The sequence below is a fragment of the Sus scrofa genome, chromosome 8 (assembly GCF_054392235.1).
Source record: "Sus scrofa isolate SSC_HxYL_T2T_F1_AM1 chromosome 8, Sscrofa_HxYL_maternal_Yorkshire_Landrace_v2.0, whole genome shotgun sequence".
Lineage (NCBI taxonomy): Eukaryota > Metazoa > Chordata > Mammalia > Artiodactyla > Suidae > Sus > Sus scrofa.
In genome coordinates this window covers 37,238,052-37,262,157 of record NC_139390.1, presented here as the reverse complement: position 1 = coordinate 37,262,157, position 24,106 = coordinate 37,238,052, and the positions used below count along the sequence as shown (strand labels likewise).

General features: G+C 38.7%; 2 protein-coding genes across 2 annotated transcripts in view; one reads left to right on the top strand and one right to left on the bottom strand.

The window, feature by feature from the left end:
- GABRB1 (gamma-aminobutyric acid type A receptor subunit beta1) overlaps positions 1-24,106 on the bottom strand; it is a 372,879-nt gene that overhangs the window by 12,258 nt on the left and 336,515 nt on the right. The window contains exons 6-8 of the mRNA XM_003356910.6: positions 7,150-7,287; positions 6,894-7,046; positions 1,984-2,228 (exon numbers count right to left, since the gene is read on the bottom strand). Coding sequence (XP_003356958.4) covers positions 1,984-2,228; positions 6,894-7,046; positions 7,150-7,287 — 536 coding nt within the window. The remainder of the gene's footprint in view (positions 1-1,983; positions 2,229-6,893; positions 7,047-7,149; positions 7,288-24,106) is intronic.
- Positions 1-24,106, top strand: part of COMMD8 (COMM domain containing 8) — a 76,431-nt gene that overhangs the window by 41,071 nt on the left and 11,254 nt on the right. The window lies entirely within an intron of this gene.

The window sequence follows — 24,106 nt, the reverse complement described above, 5'->3', positions numbered from 1 at the left end:
CAGACAATATGTAATCTTTTAAGATTGGCTGTGTTCACTTGGCATAATGCCCTTGAGATTCATCCAAGTTGTTGCCTGTATCAATGGTCCTTTACTTTTTATTGGTCTGGTACTCCACAGTGTGAAGGTATAATAGTTTAAGCATTCACCTAGTATAGGATATTTTGGCTATTTCCTATGAACTTCTAAACATATTAATTATAGTTCTTATTATTAATTATAGCCCTTATCTTTTAACCCAACATATGAGGTTTTGGCAGGTCTGTTTTATTGACTAAATTTCTTTCTCTTGATTGTGGGCAGTTTTTTCCTATTTCTTCTCATATCTAGGAATTTCTTATTATTGTACTAGACATGTTGATAAGGCACTATAGAGACTGGATTTTGTTATCTTCCCTGACAAATCTTGGGTTTTGTTTTAAAAGACAGTTAAATTCCTAATAGATCCCCTAGTGTAGAGATTTGGTTTTATGTATTGTTAGGGTGAGTCTATTTTAGTTTTTCCCTTAAGTCAAGGGGGAATCTCTTAAACTTGTGACTTAGTATTTACTCCTAAGGTATCATCCTTTTGGGATTTTATTGGAAAGCCTAATTAATATATTTACCTGTTTGTCCTAAATAGTTGGATTCAAACTCCAAATCCTAACTTCCATGTGGTGGATAACAGCTGAAATATCTCTATATCCCCCCCCCCAGTCTTTCAGCTGTTTTTGTTTTGTTTTGTTTTGTTTTGTTTTTTCCTTCTGGATTTCTTGGCATTTTATCTATACATCTGTAATTCAGAGATCAACTAAAGATTCATGGGAAGTTTATATTTAGATTTTTGAGTTTCTCCTGTGACTCGCTTCTTGCTAAAATTTCCAGGAACTCTGGAAGTATCAAACTGCATGCTCTGTTGTATTAGATCAATAAAACTGCAATTTTCTTTGCTGATGTTTCGCTGTTCCACACCCCTACCCCAGACTGAGGCATGGCCTTGGGGGAAAAGCTGTATAAACACTGATTTCACCCAGTGGAGTTTCCTTTGTTGGAGGGCTAATTCTCTTCTGGTTTTTGCTTGTTTTCAGCTACTCTCCCATATCAAGTAGATTTTTAAAAATTTTGCTCAAGGTTTATAACTTTTAATCTATAAGAGGGTTAGTTTGATAGAAACTACTTTGCCATCTCTTAACATGATCTGTTTTTGAATTTTGGCATACATTTGTCTACTTACGTTTCTGTGAAAACCATTTGTGGCATTCCTAGTCTAGCTTTCCACAGATCAAAATGCATCTTTATTTTCTTTAAGTGTTTTGTCTCCTGACAATGGAGGGAGTTTCTTTCTTACTAGAATTCAAGTTTAAAAAGTTCATTCATTTGAATACAAGTTTCCTGATTTGAGATCCAATTAAGTACTTATTATGTTCTAGGTATTGTTCCAAATACAAGACTTAAAAAAATAAGGAAACTCTTTTAGTCCTTCACTAACTGAGAGATAGGTATACTATAGTAAACTCCATTTTATGGATGATGATATTGAGAGTAGAGGTTAGATAAGGAGTTACATGGGTTGATTTGCCTGAAGTTCTAAAGCCAGTCAGTGGCAGATCTGGGAATTAAACCCAGGCAGCTTGATTCCAGTCTGTGGTTGTAACCACTGTGCTATAGTGTCCCACTACCACTTAGGAGTAAGAGCGTGTTCACTTTAGATCAATCATCTATTTATTAAGTAGATCTGGAATTATTCTTTTGCATAAACTTTCATAACTACATACTTTAAGATAAAGAATAATGGACTTGGGGTTGACTTGCAGGCCCAAGTATGTTATTAATCTATGTAAACTTCAACCTAACATCTTCAGTCCTCAGTTTTCAAACATGAAGGGTGGTTTGAGCCTTATTAAAGATAAACTGATATTTCATCATTTTTTTCTGTTATGGGACCTCTAAGCACCATGCTGTTGCTCAATTTCCAAAGGTTGCTAGGAATATTTAATGTATTACCTGGACTTTATTCATCTCCAGTTTATTCTTCTCATTAGCGCTTTGATCTTGTTTGCCAGCTCCCTTTTTCTGAGGGCCTTTCCCAAAGAAGATGTAATTTACAAAGGCATATTCCAGCAGAGCCAGGAACACAAACACAAAGCAGCCCATCAGGTAAATATCAATCGCCTTGACATAAGGGATCTTTGGCAGGGTCTCCCTGAGATGAGTGCTGATGGTCGTCATTGTCAGCACCGTGGTGATTCCTAGGAAACAGAAAGACACAACTTACCTGAAGGCACTGGTTAAGTCCCCTTTTTCATTTTTATTTTTTTGCTTTTTAGGGCTGCACCCACAGCATATGGAGGTTCCCAGGCTAGGAGTCGAGATGGAGCTATAGCTGCTGGTCTACACCACAGCCACAGCAACGCCAGACCTACATTACAGCTCATGGCCACACCAGATCGAACCAGCAATCTCATGATTCCTAGTCGGATTTGTTTTCACTGCGCCGCAATAGGAACACCGAGTCCCCTTTTTTAAGATTGAGAGGGCTGATGCCATTCTCTTGTTGGTGCCCCAGAATGATGGCAGTAATGCAATAAACCACAGGGCAAAAAGGGCACATCATTTAAAGGAAAAGTTGCAGGTCCCTGTGTAGTCCATGAGTGAGCCATAAAATAGGATGCTCTGGGAGTGCTGGGTTGAAAACTGTTTTTTGATAAAAAATAATGCATAAGGGAAAAAGAAAAATGGGGAGTTCCCACTGCGGCTCAGCGGAAACAAATCCTACTAGGAACCATGAGGTTGCGGGTTGAATCCCTGGCCTCGCTTAGTGGGCTAAGGATACGGTGTTGCCAAGAGCTGTGGTGTATGTCACAGATGTGGCTCGGATCCTGCATGGCTATGGCTGTGGTGTAGGCCGGCAGCTGTAGCTCTGTTTAACCCCTAGCCTGGGTGCGGCCCTAAACATCAAAAAAAAAAGAAAGAAAGGAAGGAAGGAAGGAAGGAAAGAAGGAAAGAAAAGAAAGAAAGAAAGAAAGAAAGAAGGAAAGAAGGAAGGAAGGAAGGAAGGAAGGAAGGAAGGAAGGAGGGAAGGAAGGAAAAGGAAAGGAAAGGAAAGGAAAGGAAGAAAGAAAGAAAGAAAGAAAGAAAGAAAGAAAGAAAGAAAGAAAGAAAGAAAGAAAGAAAGAAAGAAAGGATGGAAATATCAGATTCTCATCAATATGCTCATCGCGTAGCATATGTTCCTCATTCTGCTACTTGTCACCTCCTTCTTCCTTCTTTCAGCATCTCTGTCATGCCCCTCCTAGAGCTGTCTTTGTAATACTCATCTCCACAGCAGCCACTACTGAACTGAAAGGTGGTGACTAGTTTGAAGAGACCTATTTTATTGCATGAATCTGTAATACACCCAGGTCACAGGATCAGTATTGCTTTTTAAAATTATAATGTATCATTCACAGTGAGTCAACGCCAAAAGAAGAAAATTCATTAAGTATCTGGCAAATGTATTTTTAAATATAATATATTCTATTAATTTTCCCCCCAAATATTGCCTCTAGTTTGTTGATTCCAGAGGCTAGAATGAATTAGTTTCCTGAAATTGGAAAAGATTTCCTTAAAATTCAACTTACTGAAGAAATATAAGATTATAATCTTTATTTTTTATTTTTAAAATTTTTTTGTCTTTTGTCTTTTTAAGGCTCATGGCGTTTCCCAGGCTAGGGGTCTAATTGGAGCTGTAGCTGCTGGCCTGCACCAGAGCCACAGCAATGCCAGATCCTGCTGCATCTGCAGTCTACACCACAGCTCATGGCAACGCCAGATCCTCAACCCACTGAGCGAGGGTAGGGTCGCATGGTTCCTAGTTGGACTTGTTTCCGCTGCACCATGAGGGGAACTACTAAAACTATAATCTTTAAAGGAAGATTCTGCTTTGTCTACTTAGTTAAAATAATGTTTGTGTGTCTGTATAATATTTTGTGTTGATGGTGGTGATGATGAAATGATAGTTGGGAAAAATAAGAATTGACACTAATATCTAATACTAAACTGTGCTTCAATACTAATATTACACATTTGTATGGTGTTTTTACAATTTTAAACACTTACAGCTATGAATTATAAGGCTGTCATAACAGCCCGCTGAGTGTAATAGGGCAAGTATATTATTCCCACTTTATAGCTGAGTAAACAGAAACTCTGAGATTAGTTATTCACCTGGCTAGGGATAAAAAAACAAGGAGGCAGTTAGCAAAGGCATTTAAAATAAAAGCAGAGAGAGATGAAAAAGTAAATCCTAAAACTTGATGGGATCTTTAAAAATGGGAAATGGATATTAAAGATAAAGAAAAACTGGCAAAGGGAATGAAAGTTCAAAAATGAAAAGGGAAGAAAATAGTTTAGCCTTCATTGACATGCAGAGAATTCTGTTTAGACTCCCTATTTGACTTTTCAACTTTAGGAGAACAGATAATGTAGGAAGTCAGAACTATCACACGAAAAATTAAAATGGTTTGGATCAATGATGAATTTAAATGTCTGGACTGATATTGAAATGCCATCATGAGTTGTCCTATTTATTTATTTGAATAAAAATTTAAATTTCAGGAGTTCCTGTTGTGGCTCAGCAGAAACAAACCTGACTAGTATCCATGAGGATTTGGGTTTGATCCCTGGCTCCTCTCAGTCGGTTAAGGATCTGGCATTGCCGCAAGCTGTGGTGTAGATCACAGATGTAGCTCAGATCTGGCATCGCTGTGGTTGTGGCATAGGCCAGCAGCTGTAGCTCTGATTTAACTCCTAGCCTGGGAACTATTTGGGGCCCTTAATTTTTTTTTTAAATTGCCCCTAATGTAGCTCTACCTAGTGTCTTGTCTTTTCTAGGGCCGTACCCACGGCATATGGGGAGTTCCCAGGCTAGGTCTAATCAGAGCTATAGCTGCTGGTCTGCACCAGAGCCACAGCAACTCGGGATCCAAGCTGCATCTGCCACCTGCACCACAGCTCATGGCAATGCCGGATCCTTAACCCACTGAGCAAGGTCAGAGATCTGACCCACAACCTCATGGTTCCTACTCAGATTAGTTAACCACTGAGCCATGATGGGAACTCCACTACCTAGTGTCTTGTACAGAAACAATTAATTTAAAATTCTATACAATGGAATATTACTCAGTCCTAAAAAAGAATGAAACAATGCCATTTGCAGCAACATGGATGGACCTAGAGATTATCATACAAGGTGAAGTTATATGTGGAAGAAAAACATCATATGATATCATTTATATGTAGAATCTGAAAAAACAATACAAATGAACTTATTTGCAGAACAGAAACAGACTCACAGACTTTGAAAACAAACTTATGGTTACCAAAGGAGACAAGAGCTGGACTGGGGGTTTGGGATTGGTATATGCACAGTGAAGTATATGGAATGATTAGCCAACAGAGACCTGCTGTATAGCACAGAGAACTCTACCCAATTCTGAGATAATCTACATGGGAAAATAATCTGAAAATGAATAGATGTTTGTATATGGATAACTGAATCACTTTGTTGTACAGCAATAATTATCACAACATTATAAATCAACTATATTTAAATAAAACTTTAAAACATGAAAAAAATTCACTAATTTCACTTCTGCTTCTACTCTTTGGCTCAATTTCTTTAATCAAGAAGGGCTATTAAGTAAATGCCTTTTTTCACTTAGATAAAGTTTTTAAATACCTTAGATTTTATATTTCAAAGAACAGGTTTAGTCAGTGTCTTTATATGTTGACATTTCTAATCAAATATCATTAGCTTTGAGGATAGAAGTGTAAAGAGAACCACAGTTCAGGACCTTGATATTTCTTATTCTCAGCTGTGGGCATTGTCCAATGTGTTTCTTTAGCCATAGCAGTTACACATTTTCACATTCAAATAATATGTGCAGATACATATGTATGATATGATAAACTGTCTATTTTTCTTAGTCTTATAATGTTCAAGGGTTAATAATGGGCTGCTTTATGTACTCAACCAATAGAAATGAGTTGTGGAGATGACAATTAGTCTAGGGGTAAAAGGATCTGCTGATCATCTAATCCAGTTCCATAGTCTCAGAGGAAAAGAGATGTATATGTTAGCTTAGTCATAAATGCTGCTGCTCTTTTGTATGTATGTGTATGGGTGTGTGTGTTTGTGAGTGTGAATAAGCTCCAGAAAGTGATAACGGAACTAGCCCTGAGATCAAATAATGAGGCAGACCCACACATACCCAGATTCATCAAACAGACCTTATATATTCTGACTTGCCAAGGAATCCTTTAAAGTCTCAAATAGAGCCTTTTAGCTTGCAGCAGTTACTCAATCATGGCAAGATTAATTCTGAATTTTGTTCCCCTGGGAAGGAAACCATTTTTATTCTGTCCTGCTCACAGATCATTAATATAGCTGATAAATTGTCCGTGCCTTATTCAAGTGCAGGGAGCTCCATTTAAAGGAGACTCAGATGGATATGATTTAACTGTAGTTAATACTTGAAAGATAGTATTGACATAGCTTGATAATGGTCACAAAATTCAGCTGGCTCCAAATCGATTTGACAAAAACGCAGTAATGTTCTCCACAATAAAAAGCAGGAACCAAAGAAGAAATCACAAAGTTAGTAAAAATTAGTGTAATGAGAGTTTTAAAATATGCTTTAAGAAGAACTTACATAGTGTTGAATGTACTCCAAGGTTTTTTTTTTTTAATTTTGGTAAAATGATAAAAAGACATTATGTTGTAAAACATTCACCCGTAAGTGCTTACACTTAGATGTTTTATGATCCAGCACTGTAATGATAATCTCATTCTTTGGCCCTTGCCTGTAATTCTTATCATTGGTTGGTGTCTGAAATTAAATCCCACCAGCTCTGTAGTTCTGGGAATGAATTACCTAGTGCAACTCTGGCTGCAGATGCATCATAATTGATCCAAAAAGACACCCAGGATAGAATCGTAATCAGCGTGGAGGGCATGTAGGTTTGCAAAATGAAGTAACCAATGTTTCTCTTTAGACGAAAACTTAGTGACAGTCTTGGATATGCTCCTGAATGGAAAAAAAGTGAAAGAAAAACAAAATCAGATTGCCATTTGGTTAGAGCCATCTCCTTTCTCAGCGCCCCTAGTTCATTTTGGGGAAACGGCCTCACCTGTTGTGAACTCCACCTTCTTGGACACCATCTTGTAGTCAACAATCGAAAACTGAGGAAGCTCAATTTTATTAACTCCCGTTACGGCTCCCTCTCCTCCATTCCAGTAAAACTCAATGTCATCAGTGGTATAGCCATCTGAAAACCAAGAAACAGCACAGTTAAATAGAGTTCAGTTGGCCTAGAAACTCATTTTGAAGACAGTCTGGGATCTGGAGAGAAAATTCCCAGCAACTGATAATCAGAGGAGTTTGTTTTAAATCAGGACGACCTGGAGTTCCCGTGGTGGCGCAGTGGTTAACGAATCCAACTAGGAACCATGAGGTTGTGGGTTCGGTCCCTGCCCTTGCTCAGTGGGTTAACGATCCGGCGTTGCCGTGAGCTGTGGTGTAGGTTGCAGACGCGGCTCGGATCCCGCGTTGCTGTGGCTCTGGCGTAGGCCGGTGGCTACAGCTCCGATTCGACTCCTAGCCTGGGAATCTCCATATGCCGAGGGAGTGGCCCAAGAAATAGCAACAACAACAACAAAAAGACAAAATAAATAAATAAATAAATAAATAAATAAATCAGGACGACCTAAGAGGTCCATGTTGAGTGCTATGTCTTTTTTTTAATCCTTCTTTCCTTTCTTCCTTCCTCCTTCCCTCCCTCCCTTTCTTTTTTTCTTGGGCTGCCCCTGTGGCATATGGAAGTTCCAAGGCTAGGGGTCGAATGGCCTGCTGTAGCCCACACCACAAGCCGCAGCAACTCAGGATCTGAGCCATGTCTGCGACGTGCACCACAGCTCACAGCAACACCAGATCCTTAACCCACTGAGTAAGGCCAGGTATCGAACCTGAGTCCTCATGGATACTAGTCAGATTCATTACCGCTGAGCCACGACAGGAACTCCCTTGAGTGCTATTTCTTTTCTTTTCTTTTTTTTTTTTTGTCTTTTTGCTATTTCTTGGGCCGCACCCATGGCATATGGAGGTTCCCAGGCTAGGGGTCCAATTGGAGCTGTAGCCACCAGCCTACACCAGAGCCACAGCAACGCCAGATCCGAGCCATGTCTGCAACCTACACCACAGCTCATGGCAACGCCGGATCGTTAACCCACTGAGCAAGGGCAGGGACCGAACCCACAACCTCGTGGTTCCTAGTCGGATTCATTAAACACTGCGCCATGACGGGAACTCCTTGAGTGCTATTTCTGATGGCTTGGCTGTGGCTGCATTGAGAGGTGGGTACACCTGGCTTTAGTGAACATAAGCTCTGTGATCTTTTGGTGAAATCTGCCATCACCACTGTGTATTTATTCTCATTGTGTCCACCAGTGGGCACTCTTCAGTTAGGTCTGGGGATGCCTAGATTCTAGGTACCTGGGCATAGATTTTGACTATGCATTATTAACAACAAGTATAATAACTGAGCACATATTTTTTAAAAGGGAAACAGAAAAGGTAAAAGGGTAGATTATAATGGAAAACCAAGTGGGTACCTACTCAATGAGCAAGACATTAAAAAAATATGCATTTCTTTTAGAAAATTAGTCAAGTTTCTATTTATATCCTTTGATTACAGCTAATATATAGGTGAGATTTTTAGAAACAGTAAGTTTGGACACTATATGAACTTTTGATGATTTTTTTTTTCTTTTTACAGCCGTACCTGCAGCATATGGAAATTCCCAGGCTAGGGATCAAATTGGGAGCTGTAGCTGCTGTCCTACGCCACTACCATGGCAACACCGAACCTGAACGTATGCTACAGGTTGTGGCAATGCCAAATCCTTTACTCACTGAATGAGGGCAGAGATCAGACCTGCATCCTCACAGACCCTATGTCAGGTTTTGAACATGCTGAGTCACAATGGGAACTCTGATTATTTTTACATCTTAATATTTAAGAATGAGTTTTAATTAAGGAGAACGTGTAGAGGATTGTAGATTGTGGTAGAAGGGTCTATCCTGGGATCCATTCCCCCTTCCATTTCTGCTCCCATTTGCCAGGGGTCTAGCTGGATTATGGTCATATATTAGGGAAGCTTGCATAAAAACAATGCATTGATATATCTCAATATCTAAAAATCATTTAAAGCATATAGAAGTGATTTGTATCTTTCTATCTGCTAGAGATGAAGATCTTCCTAAGTGTCTTTTCTTTTTTCTTTTAATCCCTTTATTTTCAGCCTGTGTTCCTACCTTCAAGCTCTGCATTCCTGTCCCCCATCCCAAAGACCTGCTGTTATACCCGCTTCAGAGGATAAGACGCAGTCTTTGTGGGGTTGAGGTGTGGGTCAAGGGATCTGGAGATACAACCGTTTCTTAGAGTCTCTTCCCTGTTTATAGCCCCACCTTTATCTCTACTTGCAAAAGTACTCAGGCAATTCCTGAGCTTTTTGGTGGGGAGGGGTCTCTGGTATAAGTATGTTTACCTTCTAAGTTTACTTTCTATTTACATTCGCCTCAAATAAGAAAGCAGCGTATCTTTTCCCATTAGAATTACTAGGGCTTGTGTTTCAAAAGTAACCACATAATGTGGTAGACATTTTGCTGCCCTACTCTTGATTAAAACCAGAGACTGTTTTTCAAGAGATAAATAAAAAAATAATATATTTAAAATCTAAAATTTGAATTCCAAGTGCCAAGGGATCACCATCAGAATACTATTGAAAGAATGTAAGAAATATTATTTTTCCTTTTTGTTTTTTGAGGGGAAATAAAACTCTTAACTTGATTGCTTTAAACATTTATAACTTCTCTCCAAAAAGCTTTTTTTTTTTTTGGTATTCTCAGCCCTGAACTCATTGAACTCACAATTGTTTTATATTTGTTACTTTTGCCACTCTATAGAGGTTATTATTGACTATAATGTTAAAATTTGTATTTTATTTGTCTTTAAACTATTGTCTTTTAGTCCAAGAATCTGCCCCTTCTTCAAAGGGTTGTCTTTCCTATTCAGTAACCCATTTTACAATGAGCCAAGTGTAGCGTAGAAATAATAGAAAGTAGTTATTTCTAGATATAATCTTCAGTGTCTGAGAGGCTGTGAGACCCTCTTCACCCAGTGGATTTAGAGCAACTTACATGAAACTAATTGGAAAATTGGGGATTTATACCAAATTTGGGTATGGCTCTGTAAGACTGTAGTTCTTAACATCTCCTTGAGAATCTGATAAAACCTTCTGAACTCAAGAGAAGACAAACCACAGACTGGGGGAAAATATATGCAAAAGACAATTTGATAAAGGACTGTTATCCACCATATACAAGGAGATCTTAAAACTTGACAGTAAGAAAACAAACAAAAAAAAACCTGATTAAAAATTGGCCAAAGATCTTAACAGACATCTCACCAAAGGAGATATACAGATGACAAATAACCATATGAAAAGATACTTCTCATTATATGCTGTAGGAGAAATGCAAATTAAAAGATTAATGTCATACAACTACACAGCTATCGGAATGGTCAAAATCTGGAATACTGACAGCACCAAATGTCAGAGAGGAGGTGGAACAGCAAGCTGCACTCACTTTTTTTTTTTTTTTTTTGGCTGCACTCAAAACATGCAGAAGTTCCCAGGCCAGGGATCAAACCCATGCCACAGCAGTGACCAGAGCCACAGCAGTGACCATGCCTTATCCTTAACCTGCTGTGCTACCAGGGAACTCCAAGAACTCTTATTCATTGCTGGTGGGAATGCAAAATGGTGCACCAACTTTGGAAAAGAGTTTAGCAATTTCTTACAAAACTAAACATACTCTTATCATATGATCTAGAAATCATGTGCCTTAGTTTTTACCCAAGGAACTGATCATTTATGTCCACACAAAAAACTACATACAGATGATTACAGCAGCTTTACTCATAACTGCCAAAACTTGGGAGCAATCAGGATGTTCTCCAGTCCTTTAATACTACGGTACACATGGGCAATTGTATGTTAGTGCTAAGGAGAAATGAGATATCAAGCCATGAAAAGACAGGGAGGAAACTTAAATGCATAGTACTAAGTGAAAGAAATCAACCTGAGAAGGCTACATGCTGTATGATTTCAACTATGTGACATTTCTGGAAAAGGCAAAATTATGGAGACAGAAAGATCAGTGGTTGCCATGGTTGGGAGTAGGGGGGGATGAATGGAAAGAGCAAAGAAGATCTTTAAAGAGCAATGAAAACACTCTGTATGATACTTTAGTGGCAGATACATGTCATTATGCATTTGTCTAAACCCACAGAATGGACAACACGAAGAGTGAAACCTAAAGTAAACTATGGACTCTGGGTGATAATGATGTGTCCATGTTGGCTCATCAGTTGTAATAAAAGGACCACTTTGTTGGGGGATGTTAATAACAGGGGATGACATCCACGAATGGGGGTCAGGAGGTAAGGGTTATATCTACCTTCCCTCAATTTTGCTATGAACCTAAAACTGCCTTAAAACAAATTCTTAAAAGAACTTCTGGAAAACCTCCACAGAAAAATATACGTATAATACATAATAAAATTATTTGACATATTGAAGGGCTCATAATATGAGGTAATCCTCATATCATTCCTGAACTCTAAGGGTAAAATAATCATTTTACAATCTTCCAGATAGAAAGTACAAGGTGTTCTCACAGGAAAAAGCATCAGACTTCTGATGTGCAGCTCTAGACTGGAAAGGATTATAAAATAACAATACAGAACATGTAGAGTGAAGGCAAAAGGGCAGCAGCTTAGAGATTCAAGAGTCTCATTCTCAGGCAAAATACCACTTCTTTCCAGAGAAGATGTGTAAAGATCAGAGAATGGATCACCCAGGGACCTGTTTGAGGACACTATTCTACAGAAGATTCCAGTCAAATGAATCAGGATGGATAACTAGGACATCATCATGGAAAGTGCTTTGGAACAGGGACTGTAAAAAAAAAAATCATAAGACTACTGTGCTCAGGTCTCTGCAAACAAATTTGAAAATTCAAATGAAATGGATAATTTTCTGATAAGAAAACCATTTGCTCAAGCCCAATGCAGGAAAGATAGGAGATCAAAATAGCATGATGTTCCCCCCCTACAAACAAACATCAGACTCAAACATTTAAGAAATTACTCTGTTTCCTCCTTAAACAGTTCCAAAGTATAGACTAAGAATCAAAATTTCCAAATTATTTTCATAAAGGAAGTAGAACATTAGTGAACAAAATCCAGCAGTACATAAAATAACAATGCATAACTAGTGGGGTTTATTCTAAGAGTGCAAATGGCTCAATATTAGAAAATCTAGTAATACACTTCATATATTAACAGATCTAAGGAGAAAAAAAGCATATGTGATTATTTACACAGGTGCTAAAAAGGCATTTGACAAGACTTAATAGCCAACCTACTGGTTTTTTTAATAAAACAAACAGCATCACTCAGTAAATATAAATAGATGGGTACTTTCTTAACTTATCTCAGTTTCAAAGCCAGCATCATGCCTATTGTGGAAATGGTAGAATATTCCCATGAAAGTTAGAAACAAGACAGGGGTGTCTATTACCACTGCTATTACTTTTAACATTGTTCTGGAAATACTAACCGATGCATTAAACAAGAGAAGGAAAATTGCATTATAAAGTTGGAAAACTGCTGGTTAAACTATTAAGGTTTGCTAATTATACAACTGTATCTCCAGTAAACCCCAAAGAATTAAGTGAATGACTTTTGCGAACAAATAGAATTTGGTATGGTTATGGAGTACATAATTATATACAGAAATAGATAGCTTTCGTATATAAAAACAATTTATAACATATAACAGAAGAAAAGACCTCTTTGAAAATGGAGACAAGAAGTATCTAGTAATAAACTTAATCAGAAACAGGCAAGACATATGAAGCAACCTTTGAAACACTTTTGAAAGGCAAAAAAGAGGCTTTGAACAAATAAAAGGACACACCATGTTTTGAATAGGAAGAGTCAACCTCATAAGTCCATTTACAGCTTAATGTGATTATCTATTAATACCAATGGGCTTTTTGTTTTGGCTAGACAAAGTGATTTTAAAGTTAAACAAATCACAAAATCCAGGGCAACTCTAAAAAATAAGACTCCTTACCAAGCTTAACTCCACAACCAGGCACTAACCTGTGTGTATGAATTATTCATTCAATGAGTAGGTATGTACTGAGTGCTGACTTGTGCTGGGGGTGGAAAGATGCTGTGGTATGGTGCTGAATTAGGCTGACATGGCGCCTGCCCTCTTGGAGCTTCATATAAAATGTTACAGAGTTTGCCACAAAATTCCTTTCTAAATCCTTCTGTGGCAGGTACTGTGTGGATCGGCTTTCTTTAGCATGTATTTTAATCTTCAGGAAACCTAAAAACTACATTTCCCAGAGTCCTTTGCAACAAGGTAGTAGATAAGGTTTAGGTACCATTATTAAATGAAGTCTTGTGATGTCAAAGGTAATATCTGAGGCACTCATTTTGCTGGTGCAGCTCATACAGTCAGATGGCTCTGGAACCAGGAATTCCGGTTTTAGCTTTCTATGATTCTGACTCAATATGATGGCAGGAGTGACCTGATTACTGCTTCCTGACCATGGTGAAGCTCTCAGTGCCCTTGGAGGACTGGTGTGCAGTGTGGTGTTGGGAGTCATTTCTAGTTGCCCAGCCTGTAGCCTACTAGGGCAGCCTCTTATTTTTCTAAGCACCTTCTTTTATTTAATCTCTGCTGAAGCTAGCCAAATGGGCTTCTGTTATTTGCAACAGAATCTGGATTGATGCACTCTCTTTCTCTTCTAGGAAAGAATTATTTGCTCCAGATTTGGGATTACCAGAGCTTTCCATTAAAACCTATGTTGTGGCTTGGGCTAGTCATTCATTCCTGTTTTCTGTGCTTTGTTCTGTAGCCCTGGGGTGGAGCTCCCACTCTCTCTGGCTTTCTGTTAGATGCTGCCCTTAGGAAAAAGGGGCTGAAGGTTAGAAGGTACAAAGGGGAGGGGGGAGGAGGCTCTTGACTCTGTCTCTGGTAGAGGTAGTTCTGCTGTTGCTGGTGATTGCTGCCAGGGCAATGTGTTGATTCCAGGCTCTCAGAGAACCTCTTTTGGCAACTCCACAAACAACTAGAACAGCATTTTAATAGGATTCAACAGAGTCAGACTCATGGGCTCTTGCCCAGGAATCTGAGCAGCTTCTGGCTTTTTCTCCTTTAGTACCCTTTATTCCTTCTCTCTCTTGCTTTTCCAGCTCATCCAATCTTTGTAACTATGAAATCCCCTTTTTAAAAAAACTTGAGTAGTTTCTGCTTTCCCAGTGGGATCCTGTCAGTCACATAGTACATGTTATCATGCAAATATTTCATCTGTTTACATAGCTTTGTGTTTAGCTCTGCCTTTTGGCTCCACCATCTCTCATAATACTGTAAACTTTTTGAAAGCAAAGTCCTTTTATTCATTAAAAAAATTCCTGATGCCCAGAACAGATTCTGTCCTCAATTAAGTATCTGATACATATTTTTGAGTACATGAAATTTGTGAAGGTTTTTTGCTGCTCAGGGGTCTAAGTTTATTGCCTCAAACTGCTAACCTGATATAGGTAACTTATTTGGTAGCATCCTTGAGCTAGATTTACTCCTTGATTAAGATGATTCTGCTCACAGGGGCCTTATAGGTAGGTCTGGGCACTGGCAAGATGGAAAAAGCTGCTTTTAAATTTTATGCTTACTGAATAACTAGGTGATAATTTACAGCTTCAGCCTTCGAGTTATAGCATTCCAGGGGAGAAATATACAAGCAACAAGTAGAGTTGAGAGACCAGAGTTGTTTGAAGTTTGGGGTCGAGAAGAGAGAATACAGTGGGTGAGCCCAAATACCACCTCTCACTGTTTCCTGCTCCTGCAGAGCAGTAGAACCTTTCAATGCCATGCACAATAAAAGAGCTGGAGTACGGCTATTAATCAATGCAGAGTTTAATAGTATTCAACAATTTATAAAGTCAGTGATCTGTGTCTGTATTCCCAAGCTCACTTGCACTTTAACTAAAACCCGTTAGGCTTAGTGTTCAAGGCACTGAGATAATTACAGATGGTTTGGGGGGAGAAAAAAAAACGAATGCTCACTCCATTTCAGGTAGAAGTATGAGTTCTCCTGGGAGCAACAGTGGCAGCTGGATCCAAAGGAAAGAATAGAAGCCTAGAAATAAACTATTATTCAAAGATTACACAAGAACATTTTGCCACAGAGAGCGAACATCAATTTACTCACACCCAAACAACCTATTTACCAAAGGTTTCCTTTATGAACCAGTGACTTCACACAGTGTTTCAATGCCCGAACACTTGGGTACCACGGATATTGTTTCCTAGCAACAATAACTACACAGAAGCTCTCAAAAATTCCTTTCAGCCCCTGGGGACTTCTTAGTGGTGCAGAAAGCACAGATAAAATTAAGTTGATGTCAGTGGATAAAGATGCATGGAGGTCGTACAAATATAGAAGTATCTGGATGTTAGTGCTCCTTTTCACTGTTGGAAACACGATTTTGGATGCAGTTTCTAATCTGGAAATAAAAATTACTCCCTGCTGTGCTTAATAGAGCTGGGAGGATGGTCTAAAATGGTACTGAACTGTGTTTTAGAGAATGGAAAGATTTAAGCTTCTAATCCGTGAGTGGGCATAAGTAAATTATTTCCCTTTGTGGAGCAGCCATAGCCTCAGCTCCAGTTTCACAGTGTGGGGCTGGATTGGCTTAAACCAATTGTTAAACACTATCTGTTTTGCTATGGTGACTGACTCGGGGTTAGGCAATAACCCAGGTCTAGAACAATTAGGTCATAGAAGTCTTCTGGACAAATTAATTGCTTGAATATAGACATGTGACCCAAGATGGCCCAGTCCCAGAGGAATCTAGGATTTGCACTCAAAAATTGTAGGAGAAAAGATTTCCCTCTCTTTTAGCTGTTGAGAAACAAGAAATGCTCTGCGGCCAGTGGAAAGTCCAGTTATAGGAGCCAGTATCTTCCCTGCCAATGACACCAGTCACTACTAGCTCCTAATCGAAGTCACACACATGATCAACATGAGATCCTGCTGTGTAGCACTGAGAACTAGTCTAGTCACTTATGATGGGGCATGATAATGGGAGAAAAAAGAATGTATACATGCATGTGTAACTGGGTCACCATGCTGTACAGTAGAAAAAAGAATTGTATTGAGGAAATAATTAAAAAAAATTTCAACTGGTCTACTGAAGTAAATTTAGTACTCCCTCCTCTTTCCACAGGAGGGCAGAAATACTAGGAATTTATCAAGGTTTCTGGTTCTGGAGCTGTGTAGATCCTTCCCTTTACAAGGTTATTAGATATTTATAACGATGCATCTCAGAAGAAGATAAGAAAGCCAATTGGGTCTAATCCTTCCAGTGGCTCCAAATCTGCTCTAACATTTATTCTAAAAGTTATTGAGATTCCTCTTTCACCAATCTCTATATCTCCATAAATTCCTAAGAAGTAACAAGCCAACCGTGGAAGCCAGATTTTTGAAGCATTTCCACAAATATTAAGAAACAGTAGGTACAGATCTGTGCAACAACCCACTTAATAATTGATTTCTATCTGAAGAGCTACCATTTGAGTAGTCATCCAGTCTTTAGGGATAGCCCCCTCACTGTTTTCTCAGTCAACTCAATAGTTAATTAGGTGTCTATATAATCATTAGAAAATATGTCCTTGGAGTTCCCATGGTGGCGCAGTGGTTAACGAATCTGACTAGGAACCATGAGGTTGCGGGTTCGGTCCCTGCCCTTGCTCAGTGGGTTAATGATCCGGCGTTGCCGTGAGCTGTGGTGTAGGTTGCAGACACGGCTCGGATCCCACGTTGCTGTGGCTCTGATGTAGGCCAGTGGCTACAGCTCCGATTCGACCCCTAGCCTGGGAACCTCCATATGCCGAGGGAGCGGCCCAAGAAATAGCAAAAAGACAAAAAAAAAAAAAAAAAAAAAAAGAAAAAAAGAAAATATGTCCTTATATTTAGTACAACTTCATCTTCTTGGACAGCATTCACCATCTGATCTTGTCTACCACTTGTGCTAAAAGAAAACGAACCCAGTACACTTTCTACGTGACAGTACCTCTCATTTTTGATGATCCCTTTCAGTGTTTCCTTCTTCAGGCTCTGGTCCCACCCAGGATATACTGATTTATGAAGTTTCTCTCCTCTCAGTTGTTTCCAGGTTGCTTCTATGCCCTTTGAAGCTCTGGAGCCCCAGACTGAGAGGTGGCCATGTCTACCTTGGCTCATCTCCTCCTTTTGTGTTGTCTGGCAACTGTTCCTATTTTGACTCACCTCCAAGATTAATCCTGCCCAGGTCCTGAGCTACTCCTGACTGATTCAGAAATCAAGTAGCAGCAGATTTGGAATTATATCACATCCTTCAGATTTGGTCTTAGATCCAGGCATGTTTTCTCATTTCTTAAGCATCCTCTGAGATGGCCCACCCTCCACCCCCATCCTCCCATTTCCAGACCTAGGACCGGATGCATCAGGAGCAAGGTCAAAATTCTTAGGCTTCTCCCTACTCTAATCAAGCCTTGGCACTTTCTATATCTGGCCAATGTGTAAATTTTCAGAATGGCTTTCCTAGAGTCCTGCTTCTTCATATCTGACTGCTTAATATCACATAGCCCATTAATCCTGTTTACACTAGTGACCCCCATTTAAATCCCAGGTACTTTTGCCTTTTGAGACGCCTTCCCACACTGTATGAAATACATGAAAATGCATTCCCATCCCACATTAAACCTAATTTCCGTGTCACTATACAAGCACTAGATTGCAGCTGACTTGTTAACATAGTGTTATATTAGTTTGAATATTGTTGTTTTCCTTATGTATTTTGGAATAATTTAAGACCCTTGAAGAACTCTTAGTATGTTGACATTTTGCCTAGAGTGCTTGATGGCAAATTGACTTTGTGGGACCCCGGATACCAACAGGGCTCTAGTGCCCTGCTGGAGATCTCTCATTCTTTCTTTCTTTGGAGTATATCCAGCTCCTCTTGAATTTCCCACTGATGGGAATCCTGTAGCCACCTTCAGATCTTCTGACTCTGACTGTGGCTAGTTCTGACTTCTAAACTGCCTACCACCTGGAATTTCTCAAGATGACACTGCCTGCCAGGTTGGACTCCATGTAGCTGTTGTTCCTTTGGATTGTTCAGGTGCCCTCTCTGAGGCTGAGCCTGTCTGACCCTGTCTGACCTGCTCTAGCATTTTTCTGGTCCCAGGCTGTTGAGGCTCTTACGTGGTTTCTGCCATATCTGTCCAACTTTTGACATTCTTGGCGTAGCTGGCTAGCAAAGAGCAGGACTTTTCTTGTTCTAATCATTGATCTTCTATTAAAACAGCACATGTTCAAATTAGCTTTTTGACAGTCTTTTTTCCCCTTTGGACTCAAATATAGGATCTAATATTGTCCCCATTTAATTTTATCTAATTCAATTTGACTTGCTGTTGAGTTTTTTTTTTTTTTATCATTTGCTCACCCTTAGTTTCATGTTCTCTTCAAACTTGATGAACATGCCTTTTATCATTATTGCCTTGATTGAGACAAATGTGGGATGGTAGAGACAAAGACAAAGCCCTGCAATACTCTCTTGGCAATACCCTTCTAGGTTGATGTCAAGAGTCTTTAATCAGCACTTTGCAGGGTGACAGCCATTATCTATTCATTTAATATTTATGTAATAGTTTTAGTTTGGATTCTGTATCTCCATATTTATCATATCTTCCTGATTCAGTGATGTCACAATCCTACCATATAAGGAAGTGAGGTCTCTTTTCACTTGTGTTTGGAGAAATCAAGCTGCGTCCATAGATTACTGAGCCCCCTTCTGTGGGATCCAGGGCTAGAATCTTTCCCAGATGAATCAATCTCATCAGCCTAAGTGTCTTAGAATTTATCTTTCTTACCTTCTGGAACATAGAATACTGTATTCCATTCTATCAATGCCAATAATCATTTGGTGTACTGAGGGTATATGTTCATGGTAATAACCTCTTCACAATGTCCAGCTTCCTTTAATATGCACTTATAGAGCTATTTTGCATTAGTTTATGCAGGTGCCTATGTTTTAGGGACATTACTGGTTAAAGACCAGAATCAGGGTTGTTCTATCACCAAAATCAGTGGTGAAGTAAAAGATACTCATACCTGGAAATGCTAACATCTGCCCCCCCACCCGCCTTTTAAAGCCACAATTGCAGCATATGGAAATTCCCAGGCTAGGGGTCAAATCAAAGGTGCAGCTGCAGGCCTACACCCCAGCCACAGCAGCACTGGATCCTTAACCCACTGAATGAGATCAGGGATTGAATGAACCCACATCCTCACAGAGACAATATCTGGTTCTTAGCTGAGCCACAACAGGAACTCCCTAAAATCTTATTGACTGTTTGTCTTATATGTTTTTCACCAATAAAATTTTCTCAAAACAAACAGCTACTAGCCATCTACATTTTATTTGTCTTGTCAGTCAAAGGAGTGACTGTTTCATGTCTCAGAAAAAAATCCTTATCCATCTGTTTTCTAATTTGTATTAATTGCAAAGGAGATCTTTCTGGGCTTTCTATGGTCAGATTTTCTTTTATAGTCTTAAAACCCTTTTACATTGTTTATACAGTTAATGACATCCCAATTTTTTGCACCCTCCCTCCTTAAAAACATAACTGGGGCAAAAGATGGAAATAAATTGTGACTGCTAACACTTGTTCCTAAGTTATGCCAAGATCTGAGTACAACTTTCTCAAAAAGATAAATTTTACAGTATGGCAACAATGTCAACAACAACAAAATGTACTCCTTGCAAAGTTGTGTTGGAAATCTCTGTTCCAAAATTATAAAATGGAGAAGGCCTCGCCCTTCAGCTCACCTCCAGGGAGGTCTTGGATTCAACTAATTGGATGTCATCTCTGCCCATAATTTCTGCTCCAGATAAAAATGAAGATCAAAACCCGACTCCACTTTGAAACAGTTGTTTAGTTGTGGGAAAAATCCACTATGCCTGTTTTCTCCAAGGAGTAGAATGACCATATTTACTTGAACATATGAAAAAAGAATCAACCCCATAAGCATAGAATCTATACTAGTGTGTTGATATCAGATGTCATCTAAGATTGTTTAACTATCCAATTTGAGTGGCTGTTATTCAAGAATGCCTGATCTGGTTGATATCTTTAAAGGTGTGCATCGCTGATTTATTCAAAAGTATAAAAAAGCAAAATCAGGCCTAAACTAGACTAGGGATTCGCCTCTGATGTTGACAAGCACTTCATATGCCATCTGGGCCTTTTTTTTTCTAAAGAGTGAGTGACCTTCAGGGAAAAATAAGATCAAGAACAAGTAAAGTACAAACCAAGGCAATTATCCAGCTAATTCAAAGGCAATATTATTTGAACCTTACTGTTCTGGCAATGTTACTGTTGGCCTGAAACTCTAGATTAATAGTTTAAATGGTAACCCCACTTATCTAATTTAATTTTTATGACCACATTGCATCCTAAATGTGGAAAGTTATTCAGAATATCTCCATAGCATTTTTATTTTGAAGAATCATTTTACTTGCTTATGAGTCCACCCCTGAGTAGTTACTGAGTTTTGTTTCATTTTAATTCTTCTCTTTTTCTTTTCTTTTCTTTTTTTTGGAGGGTCACTTTCTTTTTTTTAACTTTTTAACTTTTTATTTTTGCTTTTTTTTAAATTATAGTTGATTTATAGTGTTCTGTCAAACTCTGCTGTGCAGCATAGTGACCCAGGTATACACATATATACATTCTTTTTCTCACATTATCCTCCACTTTCCATGTACTGTTACTACAGAATATTGGCTATATTCCCCATGTTGTACAATATATACTTGAGTTTATAATACACCCAGTAGTTTGTACCTCCAGTTCTCCCACCCCTATGTTGCCCCTCCCCCCTCCCCACTGGTAGGTAGCCATTGTTTTGTTCTCTATATCTGTGAGTCTGCTTCTTTTATGTTACATTCACTAGTTTGTTGTATTTTTTAGGTTCCATGTACAAGTGATACCATACAAGAGCTTATCTTTCTTTTTCTGACTTATTTCACTTAGCACAATGCCCTCCAAGTCCATCCATGTTGCTTTGAATGGCAAAATTTCATTCTTTTTTTAATGGGCTGAGTACACATGCACACACACACATGATGTATATACTTCTTTATCCATTCATCTGTGGATGGACATTTAGGTTGTTTCCATGTCTTGGCTATTGTAAATAATGCTGCTGTGAACAAAGAGGTGCATGTATCTTTTTGAATTAGTGCTTGTGGTTTTTTTTTTGGGTATATATCCAGGAGTGGAATTGTTGAGTCATATGGTTTTATTTTTATTTTTTTGAGAAACTTCCATACTGTTGTCCACAGTGGCGGTAGCAATTTACATTCCCACCAACAGTATACAAAGATTCTCTTTTCCCCTTATCCTCACCAGCATTTACTATTTGTAGACTTTTTGATGATAGACATTCTGACAGTCACTGTATGGAGGGTCACTTTCGACTGAGAAATGCTGATGAAAAGAAATGGTGATTTGTCAATAAAATACATTTTTGGAGAACCTGTAAAAAACTAAAAAAAAAAACTCCCCCAAACCAAAAACAAAACAGTCCAAATTAACCAAAGCAGTCATGGTAAAATATTTACAGTATACTTTTAAAATGAAACAAACATAATAAAAAAGTATGTGGCGCAGTGGGTTAAGACCCCAACTGCTGTGGTGCAGGTTCAATTCCCCAGCCTGGTGCGTTGGGTTAAGGGATCCAGTGTTGCTGTAGCTGCAGCATACATCAGATTCAATCCCTGGCCTGGGAACTTCCATATGCCCTGGGTGTGGCCATTTAAAAATATATGTGTATATGTATAATAACCAAGGATATGTATAAAATAGTTAGTAGCAGTTATCTCTGGGTGTTAGGATCATGTTTTTGTTTCTTTGTTTGTTTGTTTTGCTTTCTAGGGCTGAAGCTATGGGATATGGAAGTTCCCAGGCTATGGATCTAATTGTAGTTACAGCTGCTGGCCTAGCCACAGCCACAGCAAAGGGAGATCCAAGCTGTGTCTGTGACCTACACCACAGCTCACCACAATGCCAGATCCTTAACCTACTGAGCAAGGCCAGGGACCAAACCTGCACCCTCATGGATACTAGTCTGGCTTGTTACTGCTGAGCCACAACAGAAACTTCCAGGATCATGGGTCTTTTAATTTACAAATTTTACGTGGTGAACAGATAATGCTTTTAAAAATAAAGCTCCAGTAAATTATTTTTATGTTTTAAAAATTGCCTAAATACATTCTGGGAAAGTAAACTTCAAATCTGTGAAAATTATTTGAATGACCTATAGAGGGCACTCAAGACCTTCCAGATTCATAGGCAGAGAGAGGATATTGTCTGAAAATTTTATTACTTTCACTTGCAAGTGTTTTACATTTTTCCTGACTATTTTAGCTTTGGATCACTAATTCTCACAAGAATTTATTTTAAAATTCATTTATGTTAAATAACACTAGAACAATTCTGATTAATACACCTAGTCACGAATTCATTTTTTTTAAGCTAGAAATATGTTTATATTTAAATACATGCAACCCTAATAATTGTTACTAAAATGACCATAGCAAATAACATGTTTTGGTATATTTAATGCTTAAGTTTTAATCTTTTCACTTATATCTTCCAAAGCAGAGTCTATGCTATTTTAGCTATGCACATGAGTTGAAAAATATCTATGTGCAGCAAATAATATGGACCTACTCTTCACATCTGTTACTATTATTATGCAGCTGGTAGCAAGAAAATGCATTAAATTAAAAATTAGGCTTCTCTCAGGTCAGGGTTTATTTTCCATTTTTATTAACTAACTTGCCTAGTTCCTGATTTCTTTCAGCTGAAATCGATGTCTTTTAGTCTCATATAGCTTATCACTCACACTCAGATGCCATTCACTGAGATCCACTCCATTCAGTTTCTGAATATGCTGTCTTTCCTTTTTGTGGATGCAAAGTATGTAGCCCCTTCCCTGTGTTTTCACACATGTGTTACATGCAACCTACAGTAATAACATAGCACCAAGCTCTAGTATCTAAAAAAAGGCTTTTATTTCCCAACAAGATAGCTTTTTCCTTAGTAGTTCTCAGCCATCTTCAGATAGCCCATGTTTTTTTGGATTCTCTTTACGATCAGGTTGGATAGCCTTAGCAACTAGGATGCCACATGCTTGCATGGCTCACAAACTATTATATGTTCTTGTGTAATTTCTTGGCTTTTGAAACCCATGTGAATACAATGTTGCAGAGCTGACAGTTCAGTTTGTACCTATAGCTTATCTGCACTCATGCCCAAGTGCTAGATTGGTGTCACGGAGGTTATTGTGGTAGGCATGTTAGGCACATTAATATCTGTGTTTTAAAAATTGCCTTGTGTCTGGGCCTGACGGAGAAAAGAACCTAGCCTATTATTACAGGTTTTGCTGGAATTGATTTTTCACCCCGTGTAACTTGGCAGTTACAGTGATGAGATATGTGGCTGGCTGCCATTTTATTTACATTGAGGGCTTTATTTCTGATGTCCATGAAATAGGAAGACAGGCAAATATAAATTTATCTTTGAAGCTGCCTGATGTGGACGTTTAGGGACAGCAGTTGAGGAAAGGGCATTGCTCTGATGTTATTGCCTGATCTCAGGCTGAGGAAAAAAGTAAGTATCTTTCACTTTTCAGAAGGGGGAAATGACAGTCCAGATTTCCATGACCTGATTGGGAAAGCTGAATGCTTCCAAGTTTCTATCTGTGGAAATGGGGCCAGTAATTTGTAGTCCCTGACTCATAGGGAAGATAAAAAAGGTTGTTTTTTTGCAAGGTTACAGATACAGAGTGTTTCTTAGAAGCAATCTATTATCAAAATACTTAGAAGCATTACACAG